The 18,102-nt window shown below is 36.6% G+C and overlaps 5 protein-coding genes across 5 annotated transcripts in view; 4 read left to right on the forward strand and 1 right to left on the reverse strand.

Moving 5' to 3' along the window:
* The first annotated feature begins 3,750 nt into the window (after nucleotides 1-3,750).
* On the forward strand, nucleotides 3,751-6,319 carry LOC124187742 (elongin-B). The gene is made up of 3 exons (XM_046579818.1): nucleotides 3,751-3,911; nucleotides 4,019-4,112; nucleotides 4,354-6,319. Exons 1-3 carry the CDS (start codon nucleotides 3,909-3,911, stop codon nucleotides 4,608-4,610), a joined length of 354 nt encoding a protein of 117 aa, XP_046435774.1. The 5' UTR covers nucleotides 3,751-3,908; the 3' UTR covers nucleotides 4,611-6,319.
* Nucleotides 6,320-7,459: 1,140 nt separating this feature from the next.
* On the forward strand, nucleotides 7,460-10,057 carry LOC124187964 (nucleoporin NDC1). The gene has a single exon (XM_046580176.1). The coding sequence runs from the start codon at nucleotides 7,768-7,770 to the stop codon at nucleotides 9,505-9,507; it is 1,740 nt and encodes a 579-aa protein (XP_046436132.1). The 5' UTR covers nucleotides 7,460-7,767; the 3' UTR covers nucleotides 9,508-10,057.
* On the reverse strand, nucleotides 10,047-13,324 carry LOC124187962 (WD repeat-containing protein 36). The gene is made up of 3 exons (XM_046580174.1): nucleotides 11,467-13,324; nucleotides 11,113-11,387; nucleotides 10,047-11,010 (listed from the first exon to the last, which is right to left on the reverse strand). The coding sequence occupies exons 1-3, from the start codon at nucleotides 12,998-13,000 to the stop codon at nucleotides 10,144-10,146; spliced, it is 2,676 nt and encodes an 891-aa protein (XP_046436130.1). The 5' UTR covers nucleotides 13,001-13,324; the 3' UTR covers nucleotides 10,047-10,143.
* A 392-nt stretch (nucleotides 13,325-13,716) lies between these two features.
* Nucleotides 13,717-15,825, forward strand: LOC124187965. Its single transcript, XM_046580177.1, has 5 exons — nucleotides 13,717-13,921; nucleotides 14,250-14,634; nucleotides 14,829-15,245; nucleotides 15,340-15,493; nucleotides 15,564-15,825. Exons 1-5 carry the CDS (start codon nucleotides 13,872-13,874, stop codon nucleotides 15,686-15,688), a joined length of 1,131 nt encoding a protein of 376 aa, XP_046436133.1. The 5' UTR covers nucleotides 13,717-13,871; the 3' UTR covers nucleotides 15,689-15,825.
* Nucleotides 15,826-16,345: 520 nt separating this feature from the next.
* Nucleotides 16,346-18,102, forward strand: part of LOC124187963 (probable ATP-dependent RNA helicase pitchoune) — a 36,613-nt gene continuing 34,856 nt past the window's right edge. The window contains exons 1-6 of the mRNA XM_046580175.1: nucleotides 16,346-16,499; nucleotides 16,840-16,891; nucleotides 17,036-17,128; nucleotides 17,210-17,329; nucleotides 17,403-17,663; nucleotides 17,734-18,048. Coding sequence (XP_046436131.1) covers nucleotides 16,497-16,499; nucleotides 16,840-16,891; nucleotides 17,036-17,128; nucleotides 17,210-17,329; nucleotides 17,403-17,663; nucleotides 17,734-18,048 — 844 coding nt within the window. The 5' untranslated portion in view covers nucleotides 16,346-16,496. The remainder of the gene's footprint in view (nucleotides 16,500-16,839; nucleotides 16,892-17,035; nucleotides 17,129-17,209; nucleotides 17,330-17,402; nucleotides 17,664-17,733; nucleotides 18,049-18,102) is intronic.

Genomic DNA, 18,102 nt, shown 5'->3' on the forward strand with positions numbered 1-18,102 from the left:
GATTAGATAGTGTGAAATATAAAACAGAACGATACTAAATAATATAATACTTTGTGCAAATGAAAGATTGGATTATTAGGGATATCGAACGTGTTAGAGTCAATCCAATTGTCCGTACATATGGAAAATCTCCTTGCTGCTTTGTTGGTGTAACGGTTGAAAGATCAGGGGCATTGACAAGAAACTTTGGAAAATAAAAGAAAACATTGCACACGGAATGTCTAATTATAGCAACCGCGATCACAATCAATAAGAGGGGATCAAACGCGGAAGCACGCTGCGTATTCCGGTTATTAACTGTGTGAGAAGTGAAAAAGAAAAAGAAAGAGGATAAAAAAAAAATGAGGAAAAAAGAGAGAAAAAAGAACCGAGAGACAAGACCATTAAATACAGGCAACCAAACAACCTTCGGCAATCTTCCCGGCAGTGGATATTCGGATTACTAATTAGTAGACGCATTTAACATGTATCAATGCATATTTATTTCTCTTTTTCTTCTTCGATTATTTGTTTATGTTTCTTTTTTTCTTCACACCTCTACAGGAAGCTGACCACGGAATAGTCGCGCGCATATATATTCATGCCCCGTTTTGACAAATTGTAACCGGACCTTTTGGTGGTACCTGACCGATTCCGAGATCTTATAATAAGCAGAGTTACTTGCGCGAGTAGCGTTACTCCGAGAAGCCGTTCATCGTGTTTACTTCACTCTGTCTGAACTCCTTGTTAAATTTCAAGGAAATAGAATACTTTCAAGCCTGCACTAAACATTTCACAGTGAAGTGAGGGATATAGGTGAATATGTCGCTCGGATGCGAGATTTAATAAAAATATTGTGAGATAATTTTTGAAATTTACTTCGATTCAATATTACATCCAGTTTTACTTATCAAGCTTATTTTCTTCGGCAAATTGTCGCCTCACAATTAGCGTGAAATAATCTTTACATTGGAAATAAGTCCTCATGATACTATATGTATACATTTTTTCGCATGACTTTCATTAACTTTGACTTTGTAGAGATAGAATTATAGGAGCGTAAATATTGAAGATTAGCGGTGAAAAAGAGAGTTCGCCCGAAGTCGGATATAGGAGTCAAAATATTTTTGGTAATTCTATTTAATCGGCTTATTTCATCTACTAGTCCACGTGTTCGATATCTAAGACTGAAACTTAACGCTGGCTCGAAAAGACCAATTTTTATTTTTTTTTTTTCTCTCATCTACTTTTTTCTCATAAACGTCGATCCTGATCTCATTAAAGCCCGCCGCCTATAGGTCTTTGTTGCAGATATGAAGAACCAGACCCGTGTTACTATTCTCTTCCTTGTCGTGCTCGCTGTGATTGCCATAGCAGCGTCGACCGGCACCTCCAACCGCATTGGTTTGTAAACACTTGCATTTAATTTGCCTTAAATTAAGTTGAGATTAACTTGCACAACGTGTAAAGACGACCGGTTGGCCATCCTACACGTATTAGTCGGTGAAGAAAGTTGAGATATTCCCGCCGCGGAGTATCTTCACAGATTTATTCATTAATGTAAATTTGCGTTACTTATCACGTTTTTCTGTGTACGCATTCATATGTATACAATGATTTACATAAATTTAAACTGTGAAACTTGTTCGTTGAACAGGCGTCTGCATAAGGAACTGCGCCCAGTGCAAGAAGATGTTCGGCGCTTACTTCGAGGGACAGCTCTGCGCTGACACCTGTGTCAAGTTCAAAGGAAAACTCATTCCTGACTGTGAAGATGCCAGTTCAATTGCACCTTTCATCACCAAAATCGACGAGGATTAAATATTTATCTCGCCCTCGCACCGCCATGCAGCCGTTTCCAGTCTATCCGCCTATATTTTACTCCTTCTATGGCTGGATAAACTGGTTTTATTACTATCGCCAAGTTTTCGCTGTTTCAAGTTATACCGATCATCTGCAAACTTGGTTATTTTATTGGACGACACCGCAGAGTAATCCGTATTTCACCTAGTAAATTGTACCTTCGTATTTCAAAATATTTTCATGCCGCTAATCACTACGGATGTTTTTCGCCTGAAATTATCTATTTTATTCTCGCTCGCTTGAAATCATTCACAAACTGGGTACCAATTCATTAGTTTAGACATGTGTTTGAGGATAACTTTGTTCCTTTCAACTTTTTATTTTTTTAATTACAACCACTGAAAATAATGCGAAGCATTGGCAGTTAGACGCGATTGAATATTTGAACCTATATACGAATTTTCATTGATACTAAATTGATCGAAATTTATTTATATATTAATATTATTTACATAGTATTTATGTCCTGCTCATTATTTAACTCAACACGTTTATTTAAAATAGGACTACTATACGACTGACCAGATTAGTTGTTCCATTGTTTAAATTAATGGATCAAGAACAAATGACAATCGTACAATCATAGATATATAATGGATATTTTAACTCTAGTCAACCTGCAAATTATGTTGTAATTATATGTTATTGTAAAAAATTATAAAAACTAATGAGAAAGCTTATGATGAATGTATTCTTTTATGTTGTTGGTTTCTACGATAATTTTTTATTTAGCGTTCCTCGGTGATTTCGGAATCATAAATGATTACGCTTGTATGCACACCACAATAATACCATGAAAATGAACGATTTTTCAAAGTTTAAATATGCGTATATATTATCCTTTACATATTCACCAACTCTCTGGTCGTAAATCTGCTTCAATTGATTTAAAAAAATAATTTGAAGGTTGTCACGGAATTGATTAATTATAATACGAATAGAAAGAATTCGAAAATTGCGGACGAATTTCCATAAAACTTTAGCTTTCCTGTTGAAATTCATATAGATGGGATATTTCAAAAAATAGAGTATATCGAGAGCAAGAAACTTTTTTGCAGTTTTTATTTCCCATATCTTTCGGTACTTGTAGTTGAATTCCAAAGTCAATTCATTTCATGCGCGAGAAGTGGATGTACTTGAAATTTCTGGAGTTATTTCCTACCTAATGTAAACGAATTGAGTTATGCTAAATTTGGAATATCCCAATTAAAAAAAAAAAAATACGTCTCTACCCATTTCTCCAAATTTCTTTCGTTGACTGATGCAAGCTTGAGTGGGAATTTTGCTCCCCTGCGAAGTAATAAATATCCACTATACAAATATAAAACATATCTGCTGCATAATTAGTTTTGCAAGCAACAGGATGATGGCAAAGTATGTGTTTAAAAAAAATTAAAATAATTCATATTCAATTCTTTTGGTATAGTAATATATTCTTTCATCCAGTACGGAGCAAAACCAAATTATAAGCATATATAAATTATATTAAACATGAATTTTAATCATTAATCGTAATACCGGTTCGCTATTCAGCTCATCGGCGAAAATGAAAATTTTGAAACCGAAAGGACAAGTTTTTTACCCGCAAGATTATAAGGATTACAGGAGAACGCAGGTAAAACCTAATACCGCAGGTTAGTACCAAAGAAGTATTGATCAAAAGTCTTTCAGCCAGGTCACAAGTAGGTGAATTAAATATTGAATCAATCGATTAGGAATTATAAGTATATTAAACCAATAATATAATCAAATCTTTTGTCAATTTGTAAAACAAATTACCGTTTGTTACGTAGCTTGCGAGAAACGGTTAAACTTGTCCCTGAGCCCTCCGCCGCCTTATAGGCTGATGCTAATCCTCAGGAGCCAATCGCAGAGTGCTTAATAGAATGTTGACGAATGAAGAGCGAGATCTCACGTCAGTGTTCGGAAACTGGAGTCAGGATTAGCGTTCTTACTTGTATGACTGTAACCTTGGGACTTGGAAATAAACACATTATTTCCAAGAGATACTTGTAATTTAATTAAGTAAGCAGCAGTGCCGTAACTAGGCGTAATCAACTTCGAGAATGGTAAGAATTCACCGATACCTCGAATTACATGTTCTTGTAATTATTTTAAACTCGCTCTGTCATCACGCCCGTACATAACCTCAAAAATAATGTATACCTCTTTTCAGGACGTATTCCTCATGATCAGGCGAAAGAAAACGACTATTTTTACAGACGCGAAAGACAACACTACCGTTCTTGAATTAAAAAAGATCATAGAAGGTGAGCTGAAATATATTTTCAACCATTATGATCTCATGTATGGACCTTGTCGGTGAGTGTCTGAATCACTTGTTGAAATAATCTTTTCAAATCCTATTCGATGATGCTTAAGTCATTTGCATATATCTGCAAATCTGTGGTGACTTCGATACCTTCTAAACGTGTATTTCGTAAAGCTGAATTAATTCGCCTCTCCAGCAGATCACCAACTGTTGTTTAAGCTACTCTAAACCAATTTTAGGTATACTGAAGATTGCTCCGGCGAATCAACAACTCTACAGCAAAGACAATGTCATCATGTCCGATAACAAATTTTTGTCGGATTACGGAATGACGTCGGCAGTGGCAAAAGCACAATGCCCTGCTCTGGTTGCTTTAGCCCTACGCCAAGAAGGGGGTCAGTTTGAACCTCTGGAAATGACACCTTACTCGTTACCACCTGATCTCCCTGATGTAATGAAATCCCAGGAAGCCAACGGCAAAGAACAAACTCCGTGAAACTCGCCAATTTGTCCTCAACTAACCAACGATTGAGTATATTGATAAATTCATTAGCGATGTTTTCTAGGATTATCACAGGCATTGGAGAGAGTTCACTCTGGAGCTGGCTGTAACTGTTGACTGTAATTATTATGTCCTTGTGATCAATAGATATTTTTTCATTGTTTACTAGATTTTCAGTATTCTAAAGTTTTCAGCCTGATGATAACTGATAGTGAGTACTAAACAATCGGATGATTTGATAAAGAGTCTGTATTTTCATTTCTGAACTAGGTATGTCCTTTATTCTCATGATTCATCGTACTAAGAAACAATCGAAAGAGTTATTCTGAGTTCTCAGTATAAGATCTTTGATCTTACGTGAGTAATCATGTGCTGCCGAAATAAATTTTCTATGCCTATTCTTCATTTGTGATTTCAAGCTTTCCACCATGGAATTTTTTACCTCATTTCATAATGTTCTAATTCCAATAGAACCGCCTTCTTCCAGAGCAATGGAATATTACAGACTAGTTTCATCGGCTTCTTCAGCAAATTAATTGTTACTCGAGATATTCAAAGTATATTTAAACTATTTGATTTTGAATGTTCCCTAATCTTAAAAACTTGCTAAGTCAATTTCTCATCTTTTCAAGGTTTATCATTAATATGTATTTAAATATAAATAATTATGAATACGAAACACTGGTCGTGCAGACGTATATGCAGGGCATATGCTGTTTTATCGCCCTAATCTCACTCTCCTTTGCCTGTGAAGGGTGCTGAGTAACTACATTATACAAAACTAATAATTACTACTAATCTTGACTTCCATTGCGAAGACATTGAAGAAGTAGGAAACAGATTTAAAAAAATTCATTTATTATTTTTCATTCCCTTTCATAAATGATCATGCAATCATACAAAGGAACTTGATACCTTTGGGAATACTTGAAACCGCAAGATTTGTGAAGGTACGGTAATTAATCTGTACCATAATGGAGAGAGGATAGTTGTATCATCATCTTTGATTTTTTTTGTCTATTAAATGCATTAGCACATGTAAAATTCATCCACAAATTTGAATTTAAATTTGTTACTCACACAGTACAAATGTTACACTTTTTTCGATTCAATCCAGAGTATAACACACCAAGTCCAGCAGATAAATAAATTTCCTACACCCGCTAATGCACGCCTAGTAAATAATGATAAAAAGATGTACTGTTTTATAAAATTAAATATTAGTTATATTCAGTTGTATTTTGATTGATATGATCATTTGGCACGATCTTGTTGACAACTTCGTTAATTATCGCGTACTACCATAATTCATGTCTCGATTTTTTTTTTTTCAAATCTCAATGATTAATTATGTGATATTTTGAAATTTAATATGAAATCTTCGTAATATTCTGTTCTGTTATAAACTCCTAATATTTTTAATTTATGAAAAAATAAATGGTATGGTTAGCATAAGTTAGTTTTATCTCTTGTAGCTTATTATTATAGTATATACATAACCCCATCTTAAGCAATGTAAGCACTGTCTAGGAAGCTTAAAGTTTTTCATGTTTGATAAATCGTACCGCTACTCGGTATGGAGTCGCAAATGTTTTTTGTACATACGTATACGTAATACCTGATAAATGCTACTCGATACAACAACGGCGCGAAAAGTGAAATTTCGGATTCCGAAATAGAATACAACTGATATTTGAACACAATCTGACAAAACAATGTTATTCTTCCACCTCTCCTCAGCGGCTTAATTGTGACAGGACTTGGAACAATTTCTTTTCAAGTAATTTTCTTTCCCCACAGTCAGATTGGCAGTTGGACAATTTAACTGTTGCACAAATTACCTAGAGAACGAAAAAACCAGCCGCCGCTAAAATAATTCTAAACCTTATAGGCTACTCACATCGTTGTATTATTCTGTACGTAATTGCTCGGTTTTTTGTCTGTATTTTGATCGCTTCAAATTCTTGTGAATGATAAGTGAATAATAAAATTGTTAAAGTAATGAGACGTTCCAGGTGCCCGTTTGGTCTGTCTTTGAACGCAGAATTAATTTATTATTTAATTTCTCGTTGAAAAGACAGACACTCCAAGGTTGCAGCAGAAAAGCTGGGTAGCTAGATATGAATTTGCAAAATGATTTTTTTATTTTTCATTCCCAAATTTTTAAATCTGTCAGCGAAGCAGTAACTGGCAAACCGTCATACACCATTCTCTGATATGTGAAATTCGGTCGTTAATACAGCGGTTACAGCGCGAATAATACCGAAACAAACGCTAGCGCGCCTCGCGTACGTCATTTCGGTCATTTCACGTTTGGCCGGCGCTCGGGGAACATCGCAGACGAACGTCGCGTAATTTTATAAAAATTATTCAGTGAGTACGTTGTGATTCAAGTGAGTGAATTTTACGAAAGTGACGTTCGGTGATCAATGCACGTAGTGGAGGAAATATTAAATCACAGTGCGTTATTCGACACAAAAATAGGAACCTGAAAATACAAGGTATGTGTACATGCTTTTCGAATTTTTAGAATGTCGTTAGTTTATTTAAATACGTTCTTGTTTACAAATGACGTGCTGTTGGAGAAATTTCAATGGCATTTTAACATAATTTCCAAGGTTTTTTCACTGGGAAGTGTAATAAAATCGATTTGTTAAATATTTTGCAATACGATTAAGCTACCCTCGGTCACCTATATAGTTGATGCCACTGGTTGGTGTAGTTAGATGTAGTTGATGCATTGATAAACGCTACCTACAAAATGTAGAGAGCACTGATCTGGATGTATGCTTCTGACCATTTTTGTCGTGGTAGATGCGAACGCTATGTGCCGTATAATCGACGCTTGTCAACGTTTTTACCGGGAAAAATTAAGTTGAAACACCTTTTATTATCTCTCCGCGTCACGCGCGACGTCACGTCGCCGGTCGCTGTATGCGTGAAAATTGCCGGTAGTACAAAATTTTCGTAATGCTTGTAACGTGCTACGTTTCTCCAATAATTTAATGTGGAATAAGTAGTGTGTACCGTTTGACGATGAACAATTAAAAAATGTCTATACTGCGTAAAAGGCCGTTCGTAAAAGCTGCGATTTGTGTTACGTTACTTCGAGCCCAGTGCCAAGCAGAGAATTGAATATTAAGAGGTTACGATGACTTCGGAACTTTCGACCAGCGCTAAATGCAAGGAACATTTAATATGGAGAATGTTTATGGCCATAGTGACCAGCGTCTGTGTACAATTTATATTTATGACCTTTGTCATACTGATAGTAAATTTCCGAATAATGCATCCGCTGACATGGATCATAAATACGTGGAATGCAGTAACGTGCTTCCGGACTTGGAGTTACTTCCTTATTTTAGCCACGGTGATATTCCTGCAGGGTGTGATATGCAGTAAGCATTACTTAACAGCTCCCGCCTATCGAAAAAGCAGATTCTCGATCGTCTGTAACATGTTCAAACCACACAATTTGCTTGTTGGAGGATTGCACATATTAGTCGGTGGCGTGCTAGTCTGGCTTCATTTATCCCTGCAGGATGAACGCCTTGGTTTGCTGACCGTTAATTGCGACGGAGAAGAAACATGCCTCGTTGAAGAAAACTTTTTCCTACTGCTCGGCGGCTTTTGGATCGGCTTTTACTTCTTTGTCAAATCAAATTTTCATATGACACATCTACAGTTCCCCATTGTGCCCCGATCGAAGTTCTCTCAAATCAAAGGTGGAATTGGATACCTTCTACCACACGCTGCAATGAACGCCCTGTCACCTGTTCTATGCTTCATATTCTTTTACTATATCGATGGAGGATACTGCAGAGAAACCGTGCTTTCTATTTTCTCTATAAAAATGAAGGATGTACCGCTGGACACACTTTACGGACTGCTAAACATATCTCTGTTCTTTTATACCTGGCTATTCACCACTCTCTTCCTCCTAACAACATACACGATGCATTTGTCATTCGAAGCTCATCTGACACAAAGGATGGTTTTTGACATTGAACAGCAAAGCTTATTTGCCGATCAATCCTCTGGTATGTGTCTTGCGGACGCATTGGCCACCGACCAAGTACCTATCATACAACATTTGGCCTACTACGACTTGGTTACGCTGGCGCAGAAAGAGAAGCCACGCAGATCGATATTATTCACTCTCAGTACTCCAGGCGGTCGTCCATGCAACTGGAATAGTATAGCTGTAAAATGCATGGGGCTATTGAACAGTTTTACTCTAGAAGTCAACCAAGCATGTGCTACAAATCACAAGCTGTTAACTGGGCCAACTAATACATCAACACCTGGAAAGTTGTCCGAAACGTCTTACCCTTACAAAATGAGAAATTTGACTGCTGCTAGACTCCTTGCGCCAAATTTGGACTCTACGATCCCTCCTCTGCCTAAACAAAACTCTAACGGAGATCTGTTCATCACTCAGTTTCTTAGGAGTAAACGACAGGAATTCATAACATACCTATTATCAGTGCCCATGATCAGATACGTATTTGAAGAGACTTTGGAAGAAAAGATACGTTATATATTCAGGAATGCTCAACCGGTTATATGGGCTGCGGAAGGTATTTCTTCGTTGATTGTGATTTCCCTTAAAGAGGATCAGTATGGGGTAATACAACAAGACTTGCCAACGATCATCAGAACTTTGTTATCACTAAAGGAAGCTTTGGATAAATTACACAAGGCTAATATATTTGTGAAAAAATCACAGAGTGACGACAAAGAGATAAGGCAAATGATGATGTGCTTAATAAGTACGATTAAGCGCAGTATTTATAGAATTACCACCACATTTAAAGACTATATTGAGGACTTGCCGCTAGAACCAGATATTATAGGACAGCTGCAGAGCTTTCTATCTTATAGAGAGTAAAAAACATGCATTTTCTAAGACTATATTTCATATTTGTAACACACTGTGACTGGAACATTTTGTTTATTTTTATTTTTTTTTGCTCAATCACTAATTTTATAATATCTTTCTGGTTAGCAGATTCATACTATATATTGAAAAAATTTGCCATCCCTAACCATATTACTTCCAACATGAAATTAATTCTCATTTTTTTATCCCTGTTTATATTAATGGAACCAATTTACTGATAATTATAGTTTACCTAAAATAATTAAGTAGTGTCTTTATTATTGTTGTGAACAGAATGATTTGTAACTTCTTAAGTTCGAAACTGTTATTATGGGATGAATAAAGTCAAATTGTGCATACTGTGTAAATCTACAGAAGTGTTCTGTGGAATAAAATTGGTATTCTTCTATAAAACTTTTACTGTTTCTTTAACAAAAGAAACAAATTCGACTTGTTACTCAATTGATATTGAAGAATCAGTTGAAAATGGTACTAATTAAATTAGGTGAAATTTTGATGGAAGGGAGACTATAAAAAATCTGGTGGCATTTTAGATTGTATGTATTTTATTCTATCAATTGGCGTTGAGATGGTGTTTCAACAGTAAAAATAAGAAAATATGTATATTGTATGTACATCATTACCTTACACTCTTTTCAAATGCTGCACAACACTGAGATTATAGAATAAGTTATCCCTTAAGGTTGTCCAACTCGCTAATTGCGCTTTTTGTACTTTTGGCAAATACTCGCGCAACTGTTGGTCTGCCGCTATCGTTTCACCGTGTGACTTTAAAAATGCTCCAAGATATGCTTGAGCGAGTTCGAAATCTTTTTTACTTTTCATCATTGAGCGTATCATTTTTAAAAATTGTAACATTATTACAATCGATCCTCCGGAGTGTAATGCCAAAGATTGTATTTCAAAATCAATGGCGCTGGGTCCAAGAGATTTGAACCTTTCGATAACTTCAGAAAAGTCATCCGTCTCACTAGAAAGTTGTAACAATTTGCCAAATACTGTAAGACTATCAAAATTCGTCGGTGCTAATAATTTGCTTGCTTGATCTTTGTCGGTTGCTTCTCCTAAATCAAACTGTACTTCTAGTGACGGGATTGTAGGTAGGAAAAAAGGAGCAGCTGGTGGAGCTTTTGGAGCCTCTTTCGGCTTGTTTCTTTTTTTCACAATGTCTATGTTTAGTAAATTTTGCCATCTTGAGTTAGCTAAAGATGACATCGTGATTAGCTTAGAGTGGATTTGTTCCGGTGAGACAAATTCGACATTTTCACCACCATCTCGATCTTCAGAATCTACAGACAACTGGTTCGGTTCTGGAGCAGAACCTGGTAGTGCCAATACTGGCCCACTTAGATCTGATGTTATTGATGTTAACGATACATGAGAGTAGAGGGTTCGGTTAGACCACAAGTAAATTCCGAGATTACAAACGTGTGATGTAGCAAGGTATTCGCCGGTTGGGGAAAAGTGTAAAGATGTGCAAGCTTCTTCAACCTAGAAAAATAAAAGTGAAATAAATTGCATTAAATATCGAGTAAAGTTAAGAGATTATAAGTATTTAGTTATGATAAAGTGATGATAGTACTGATCTCGTACACTAAAAATGTCTATGAGCTGAGCAGAGGGAATATCCCAAGTCCGAATTGTACAGTCCATAGAAGCAGTTATCAACCATCGCGCATCAGGACTAAATGTTGCATCTGTGATGCGGCTAGTGTGACCGTTAAAATGTCGAACCAAACGTCGAGTATCTAAATCTATAAGTATGATACTCAGATCCTCAAGTGCTAAAGCAATAAGTGACGTCTCTGCATGAGTTCGAAGCCATTCCACTGGCTCCTTTACTTCAATCACAGTGCGTGGCGAAGAATCTAAAATTAAATTAAGAGAATAATAAGATAACTTATTGTTATTATCTTGCTGAGTAATTAATGCTGTTATTCTGCTTACCTTTAGTTTGTTTAAACGACCAAAATTTGATTGTAGCATCACGTCCAGCTGTGATTACAAATTGATTCAACGTATCAACGGCAACACCGCTGACTGGAGCTGTATGCCCTCCATTTTCACCACCATATGTGGCTCTATGTATTCCTGATTGTATGTTAAATCTGTCTACATGGCCAGTGCTGTACCCAATTATGACGAAATTACCACAATGTGTAATGCAAAGGCTGGTAGCTGTGGCACTTGGATTATGCTTAAATCTATCCGGCAATAACTTGAGCTCTCCCATTTTTATTTTGTCGTAAGACCACGTAGTAACAACACCAAGACCGAGGTGCAACGCAGCTACGTTATCCCAATCCTTTTCCCTCGTCGATTCCGAAGTGAAAAGTGTGATTGGAGGCATGATCAGAGGATCTTCTACAGCTCTGCTTTTTTTCTTAGACGCTTTTCTGTTGAATGATGCTCTTCCAAGGCTTTTATTATACGTTTCTGTTATTGTGGAAAATATTCTGAGCGAGGAATCGCCTCCGGCGCTCAGGATGTTATGCCCATTACTGCCGTGGAATCTAATGAAAGTTGGTGGTTCTGCATGGCCCTCGCGAATTCTCAAAAGCCTTGCTCCTCCATCAGCCAGGTCAAATATCCACAGTTTAAGAGAATTATCCGGCGATGAGGTGACGATTAAAGGCTCATTTGGTAGGCTGTTTAAACCAGTTACTGCCCCAAAATGAGCATTTAATAATTGACAATCTACCTTTCTTTGTTCCAGATTCCAGAATACCACGTGACCTGCCAGACTTCCCGTAGCCATAATGGGATGTCCGTCGCTTCTAAAGGCAATGGAAGTTACCAGCCCCCAATCCTGGATAAATTCCACAATAGATTCATCATACTTTATGTTGTGCAGAACAATTTTCCCATTTGCCAAGCCGATGGCTATCACATCAACTGCCGGGGCTTGTTCCAAGACACTAACTGGTGAGCTCCAACCCTTAAAAGTGTAAATCATTTTCGCACTCTTCAAATTCCATATCTGAAGCTGTCCCTGTTCACTACCAAGTAATATTTTATTTATGTACGTGCTCGGATGTACAATTGTTGTAATCTGAAAAATGCTATTGGCAAAATTCAGTTCCAGCACATTTTCTTCCGATCTGATATCCCACAGCTTCAGGTTACTGTCCTCGTCAATCGATATAAGGTGGGGTCCGAACGGGTGCAATATATGAATAGGACATTCATGTCCTTTGTACGTGTGCTTAAGTTCTGACCCACGACGCCATGCGTATATCTTATTATCACTCGCTGTGTAAATGTGGTAGGCATCCGCCGTCATGCAAGTTATTTCTCCGTCATGTACACCTGACACACTCAAAAGTGTGAAATGGGAACATCCGTAAGTGTGAAATGCTTTTCCAACGCATGTTACTATTAAATTTTCTTTTCTTCTTTGAATGTACCTTGTGACTACAGGAATGTGGTTACTGACGTAGCCTAACGCACGGTTTCCCGAAAATATTTTACTGTGCGACATTCTGAAGAGCTTAAATTGTCCAGTAATATGCTCGTATTTTTACTCACATATTTTTAAATCATATCAGATTTGCTTATACTGTACATTATTACTGATAGATTGGACGGGTTCAAATATTGCGACGACGTTGGGTTAGGTTAAATTAGGGTTAGGGTGGCAACACGTGTATTCAAAATCTTGTCAACATCTTCACGCTGTCGCGCAATTTTGACCGATTAGTTACAAAGGTACGTAGATGGGTGTATCGCTCAAGAATTATTGATAGTGATTCTCCACTCACAAAACTGGCAAATCTGAGAAAGAACAGTATTTATCACATGGTATTTTTAATAGTGAAACTTCTAAATCAATTTTCTAAAATTGAATGCATCGTGGCTCATAAAACACTGATTATTCATATTAAACGGAAATTAAAATTTAGTGTATTTCATCTATCCAGGAAGAAAGGGGGGGGTGGAGACATGGCCGCGTATTCTTTCCAGTGGCAAAGGTGGGACACATTCTTGTCGAAGTTTGTAGTGCCGATAGCGCCGCTCGTAGTGCTGGCGTCATCTCTTGCATCGGAAATTGATATGATCCGACTGCACGTATTTCACATTCATGGGCGTAAACTGGTGTGCACATCGCCGCTGCTCTCTGCCGTAGTTTTTCTACCCATTGCTTTTCTACCTATGATATTGATAATTTCATGACTCAAATTTAAACGTGATATTTAGTTGTCAACGGTCGAACTGTAATGAACTGAAACCAGTTCGAGTGGATGTCAGTGGACGTGCTTTGTTAGCAAAGAAGAAAGAGAACAAGGAACCCGAGCTGCCCGAGAGTTAGAGATTTTATTAGTTAGAAGCCTTACAGAATATTTCGTATTAGAATGGCTGGACGTAGTAAGCGGACACGTAAGAACGCTACTCAACAAGATGTGTAAGTGCTGGATCCAAATGTTTCTGACTAACCGCCTTCGCAGAATTCAATTTTGCATTTATTACATCACGTCACTGGATCGCTTGACGGATAATTTATTCGAATTGTTTTCCATCTTAAACAGGATCCACCCAACTTCTCTAAGACAGCTTCATCATCTTGTAATGATAATTTGAAAAAGAGATTGCACAAGCTTCGTGATTTTACTGCTCTATAATTTTCTATTAACACTTCTGTCACAATTATAACTAATTGTTGTATGGTATATCATTGCTCCATTTGCCACTGAATGTTATTAATTGCATGCAGTGTTGCAATTGAATTTCAGCGCACAGGATGCGAGCACTCAAACAAGTCCAGATAAAACTTCAGTTCAAGTAATAGAATTGCAAGAAGAAGTACAATTACTGAAACAAACGGTTGACCGTTTAATGAAAACCCAATTGCCAAATGGAAGACGACATGATAATTTCCCCGTGCTTGATAAAGAACAGGGACATAGTCTAGCAGCTGTAGTACCCAGTTCACAGTTAAATCCCGAAACTAAGGAACAGCAGATTGGTGCAACAATAGCGAGTCCACAAATAAATAAAATACTTGGGAAAGGATGTAGTTGCAAAGGAAAATGTATAAGCAAAATTTGTGGTTGCGTTAAAAAAGACATTCCTTGTGGGGAATTTTGCAAGTGCACTCATGCTAAATGCCAGAACAAGGTGGAATTAAATTTTCAAATAAAATCCTGTTTTAAATTTCAATCATACTTGGCTATTTCATTGCAGACTTTTAAACAATCCTATGTGAAATATTTTTGAAATATTTTTGAAACATTTTAGTTGAAGAAGATTGAAATAGTTATAAATACAGATACCTTTTTGATTTCATTTACATGATATTGATAAATTTACAGGAATCGAACAAAGAAAATATCCCGAATCCAAATGTTCAGGACACATTGACTGGTGTGGCAGACCATATTTTCAATAATTTGTCTGTACTTACACTCAATGATCACCAAACGAGGGTTATGAATGGCACTGTGGGTGCATCGAATAAAACTTACAAGAATATTGAAAAAGCAACAAAGAGTATTTTCAGTCCAGATACCCCTTCGGCATACAAAGACGAACTTCCATTAGACAGTCTCAAATTAAATACCACGTTTTACTTGGCTGATGCCAAAAAAAATTTAAGCTACACATCCGATTCGTCTGTCTCACCACTAGGTGATAGGTCTCACTCAAATAAAACAAGAACAAACAACGCAGGAAAAAAGACTAAAAAAAATTCTGGAAAGTCACAAACTCGAGAAGATTCTGATGATGAAGTAAGAAAAAAATTTATGACTACACGATAATTACTGAAATAGTCTACATATTATTGAGCTGTTAATGTTTCATTTTTCATCTTTTTTTTTATAGGTGGAACTTTTAATTGATCCAATGAAGCCCACACGGCAGTTGCCTCGTACGCCCATCACAGGATCACCTCAAAGTTTTCGACTCGAACTATCAGCCGCACCTATTTCTTCTCCAAAAGACGAGGTTGAAGAAAAACCAATACTGCCGCCAGAAGGTAAACTATAGTCAACTCCAACGAATTTATTATACTGGAGTTGTATGAAATGAAACTGAATTTATTTCAGATTTTAATGCACCGGTGGTGAATTTGGAAGAACACTATGCCCAGCTGCTTCCATGTAAGCTTTGCCATCGCAAGTTTTATCCGTATAGGCTACAAAAACATGAAGCCAGTTGCAAAAAGTTATGAGCAGATGCTGTGTGAGCCTGATATTGTATTTTTACCTATTAAGTTGCACAAGAAATAAACAACTATATTTTTCATTATATTATAATAGGTGCTATATTACAATCAATAATTGCAGCCTCATATTAGTAGATTTGCTTGTAATGTCTAACTGACTTTTTGTTATTAATAGTAATAATATTGTTATTTTATAAACTTATAGCTTTTTTTTTCTATCGGTTCTCCATTTCGATCAGTGTCAGTTCCATAAATCCTCATGTATCACCCTAAGTTTGTTCAGTTAAACTTCAACAATAACTAGATGCTTGCACAATACCAGCAATACCTTTCTTTTAGGTGGTACATGTTGAGTTAGGTATATTGTTGGCAATCGAGTTGTGAATTTTTATTCAATTTTCGCTATGACAAATACTAGTTTTTCTTCAGTTGAAGACACATTTAAACACAGTCGTCTAAAAAACATATCCTATAAAGTGAATGATAAGTCGATTAATTCGCCTATTTTTTATCGCCGGTTGTTAAAAAAAACTCATATGTTCTGCGTTGTACTCTACAGTCAAATTCAATTTCACCGCTCTGAGGCAGCCGCCGCGAAGGGAACTGAGGGAGTTCAGTTCATACGTTACTAGGTGATACTGTATACTTAATGCTTGACTGGCTTGATTTTCCTAACTGTACCATGCTCGCCATGTGTTTGTCGATGGAGCGTGGGTTATAAATTGAATATATTTGCTAGACTTGCAGTATATTATACAGCATTATTGGGTTATAACGTTCTTGTTGCATAAATACTATTATAAAGAAGTGCTAAATGGTAAGAACGAACAATATTATTCGGCAATTCAATTACAAATTCAATTCTTTTCGTGACATAATCTAACCTCCAAGGCGTCAAATACTTAAAACTTTCCTTACCATTGTTTGAAAATGTTGAGCTTATCATTGCTTTGATATATAAGTGATAAATACATTTACTAATCAGGTATCTCACTGTTTCAACATCCTGGAACCCCACAATCGAATATTCTCTTCGGCAATATTTGTCCTAACCTATAAAATATCTTAGTTTCAATTCATCGTCAATACATTGGGATAAAAATTAATGCCTTGATATTATAGTGTTTGAATAATTGATAATGAGACTGTTATTTCAGGCACCCAAAAAATCTGTGCGTAAAGTAAAACCTGGAAAACGGCCAAATAATGGTTAGTTGAAAATAAATTTTGACTTTTACATTCAATATAATTAATAGAGTTAGTTAATAACTATTAAAGTATAACATTCATGAATTATTAATAAGTAAGCTTAAGTCATACTACTAAAATTTCGGTTATTTTCCAAATGTTCAGGCTTTGCAGAGAAATCTGATAACAGCAATGAAGACATAGTTGTGAATGGGCATGGAGTTAAACGGCATCTGCCTGACGATATTTCAGTGAAACGTGAGTCAAATCTACAATAGTGATATTTTCAGAATTTACAGTGTTGATGTAGTATATACAATGACTGATACGAATTTTCAGAGAAAAAGAAGAAGCCAGCGAAGTTAGAACACACTGAAAACAATGAAGATGAAAGTGATAATGACAGCGGAGAAGAAGAGTTGGAGGAGGAAGCTACGCCGTGCGATGTGGCAAAAATATGTGAGCCTCAAATTTATAACAGAGTATAGGTATATTTTTCTCATGCTTGAAAGTTCCATTTTATGATTTTCAGTACCTGGATCCGCCGTAGGTTTGGAAATAATGAACAATGCTGCGTTCTCATCCCTAAAAGACAAAGTATGTGAGAATACCCTGAAGGCAATTGAAGATATGGGTTTTGCTAACATGACTGAAATTCAAGCCCGATCAATTCCTGCCCTAATTGAAGGACGAGATCTTGTTGGGGCTGCAAAAACAGGCTCTGGAAAAACACTAGCATTTTTAATACCAGCTGTCGAACTCATCTACAAACTAAAGTTCATGCCACGAAACGGTTAGTCTGCAGAAATATATCCAAATACAAATCTTTCAGTAGATACAAATTGGGAAATTTTTTATTTTAGGCACCGGCTGCATTATAATATCCCCGACACGTGAGTTGTCTATGCAGACCTTTGGCGTTCTCAAGGAGCTTATGAAGCACCATCATCACACTTATGGCTTGCTGATGGGAGGCGCAAATAGGAAAACTGAGGCACAGAAACTTTCTAAGGGTATAAACATCGTGGTAGCTACACCTGGCCGATTGTTGGATCACCTTCAAAACACTCCTGATTTTTTGTACAAAAATCTTCAGTGCCTAATTATCGATGAGGCTGATCGTATACTGGATATTGGTTTTGAAGAAGAATTGAAACAGATTATCAATATTCTGCCCAGTGAGTAGCTTTTCTTTTTATCAGTATTTGCATTGTATAGAATGCTGGATAAAA

This window comes from Neodiprion fabricii, chromosome 1 (assembly GCF_021155785.1).
Source record: "Neodiprion fabricii isolate iyNeoFabr1 chromosome 1, iyNeoFabr1.1, whole genome shotgun sequence".
Classification (NCBI taxonomy): domain Eukaryota; kingdom Metazoa; phylum Arthropoda; class Insecta; order Hymenoptera; family Diprionidae; genus Neodiprion; species Neodiprion fabricii.

What these genes read in the sequence shown, in the direction of transcription:
- LOC124187742 (XM_046579818.1), top strand. An exon ending in ATTAAAAAAGATCATAGAAG is followed by an intron (nt 4,113 to 4,353) that starts GTGAGCTGAAAT and finishes AACCAATTTTAG; the next exon opens with GTATACTGAAGATTGCTCCG.
- LOC124187965 (XM_046580177.1), top strand. Translation starts at nt 13,872, where the DNA reads ATGGCTGGACGTAGTAAGCGGACACGTAAGAACGCTACTCAACAAGAT. An exon ending in GAGAAGATTCTGATGATGAA is followed by an intron (nt 15,246 to 15,339) that starts GTAAGAAAAAAA and finishes TTTTTTTTATAG; the next exon opens with GTGGAACTTTTAATTGATCC. An exon ending in ACCAATACTGCCGCCAGAAG is followed by an intron (nt 15,494 to 15,563) that starts GTAAACTATAGT and finishes AATTTATTTCAG; the next exon opens with ATTTTAATGCACCGGTGGTG.
- LOC124187964 (XM_046580176.1), top strand. Translation starts at nt 7,768, where the DNA reads ATGACTTCGGAACTTTCGACCAGCGCTAAATGCAAGGAACATTTAATA.
- LOC124187962 (XM_046580174.1), bottom strand. Translation starts at nt 13,000, where the DNA reads ATGTCGCACAGTAAAATATTTTCGGGAAACCGTGCGTTAGGCTACGTC. An exon ending in GTCGTTTAAACAAACTAAAG is followed by an intron (nt 11,388 to 11,466) that starts GTAAGCAGAATA and finishes ATTTAATTTTAG; the next exon opens with ATTCTTCGCCACGCACTGTG. An exon ending in AGCTCATAGACATTTTTAGT is followed by an intron (nt 11,011 to 11,112) that starts GTACGAGATCAG and finishes TTATTTTTCTAG; the next exon opens with GTTGAAGAAGCTTGCACATC.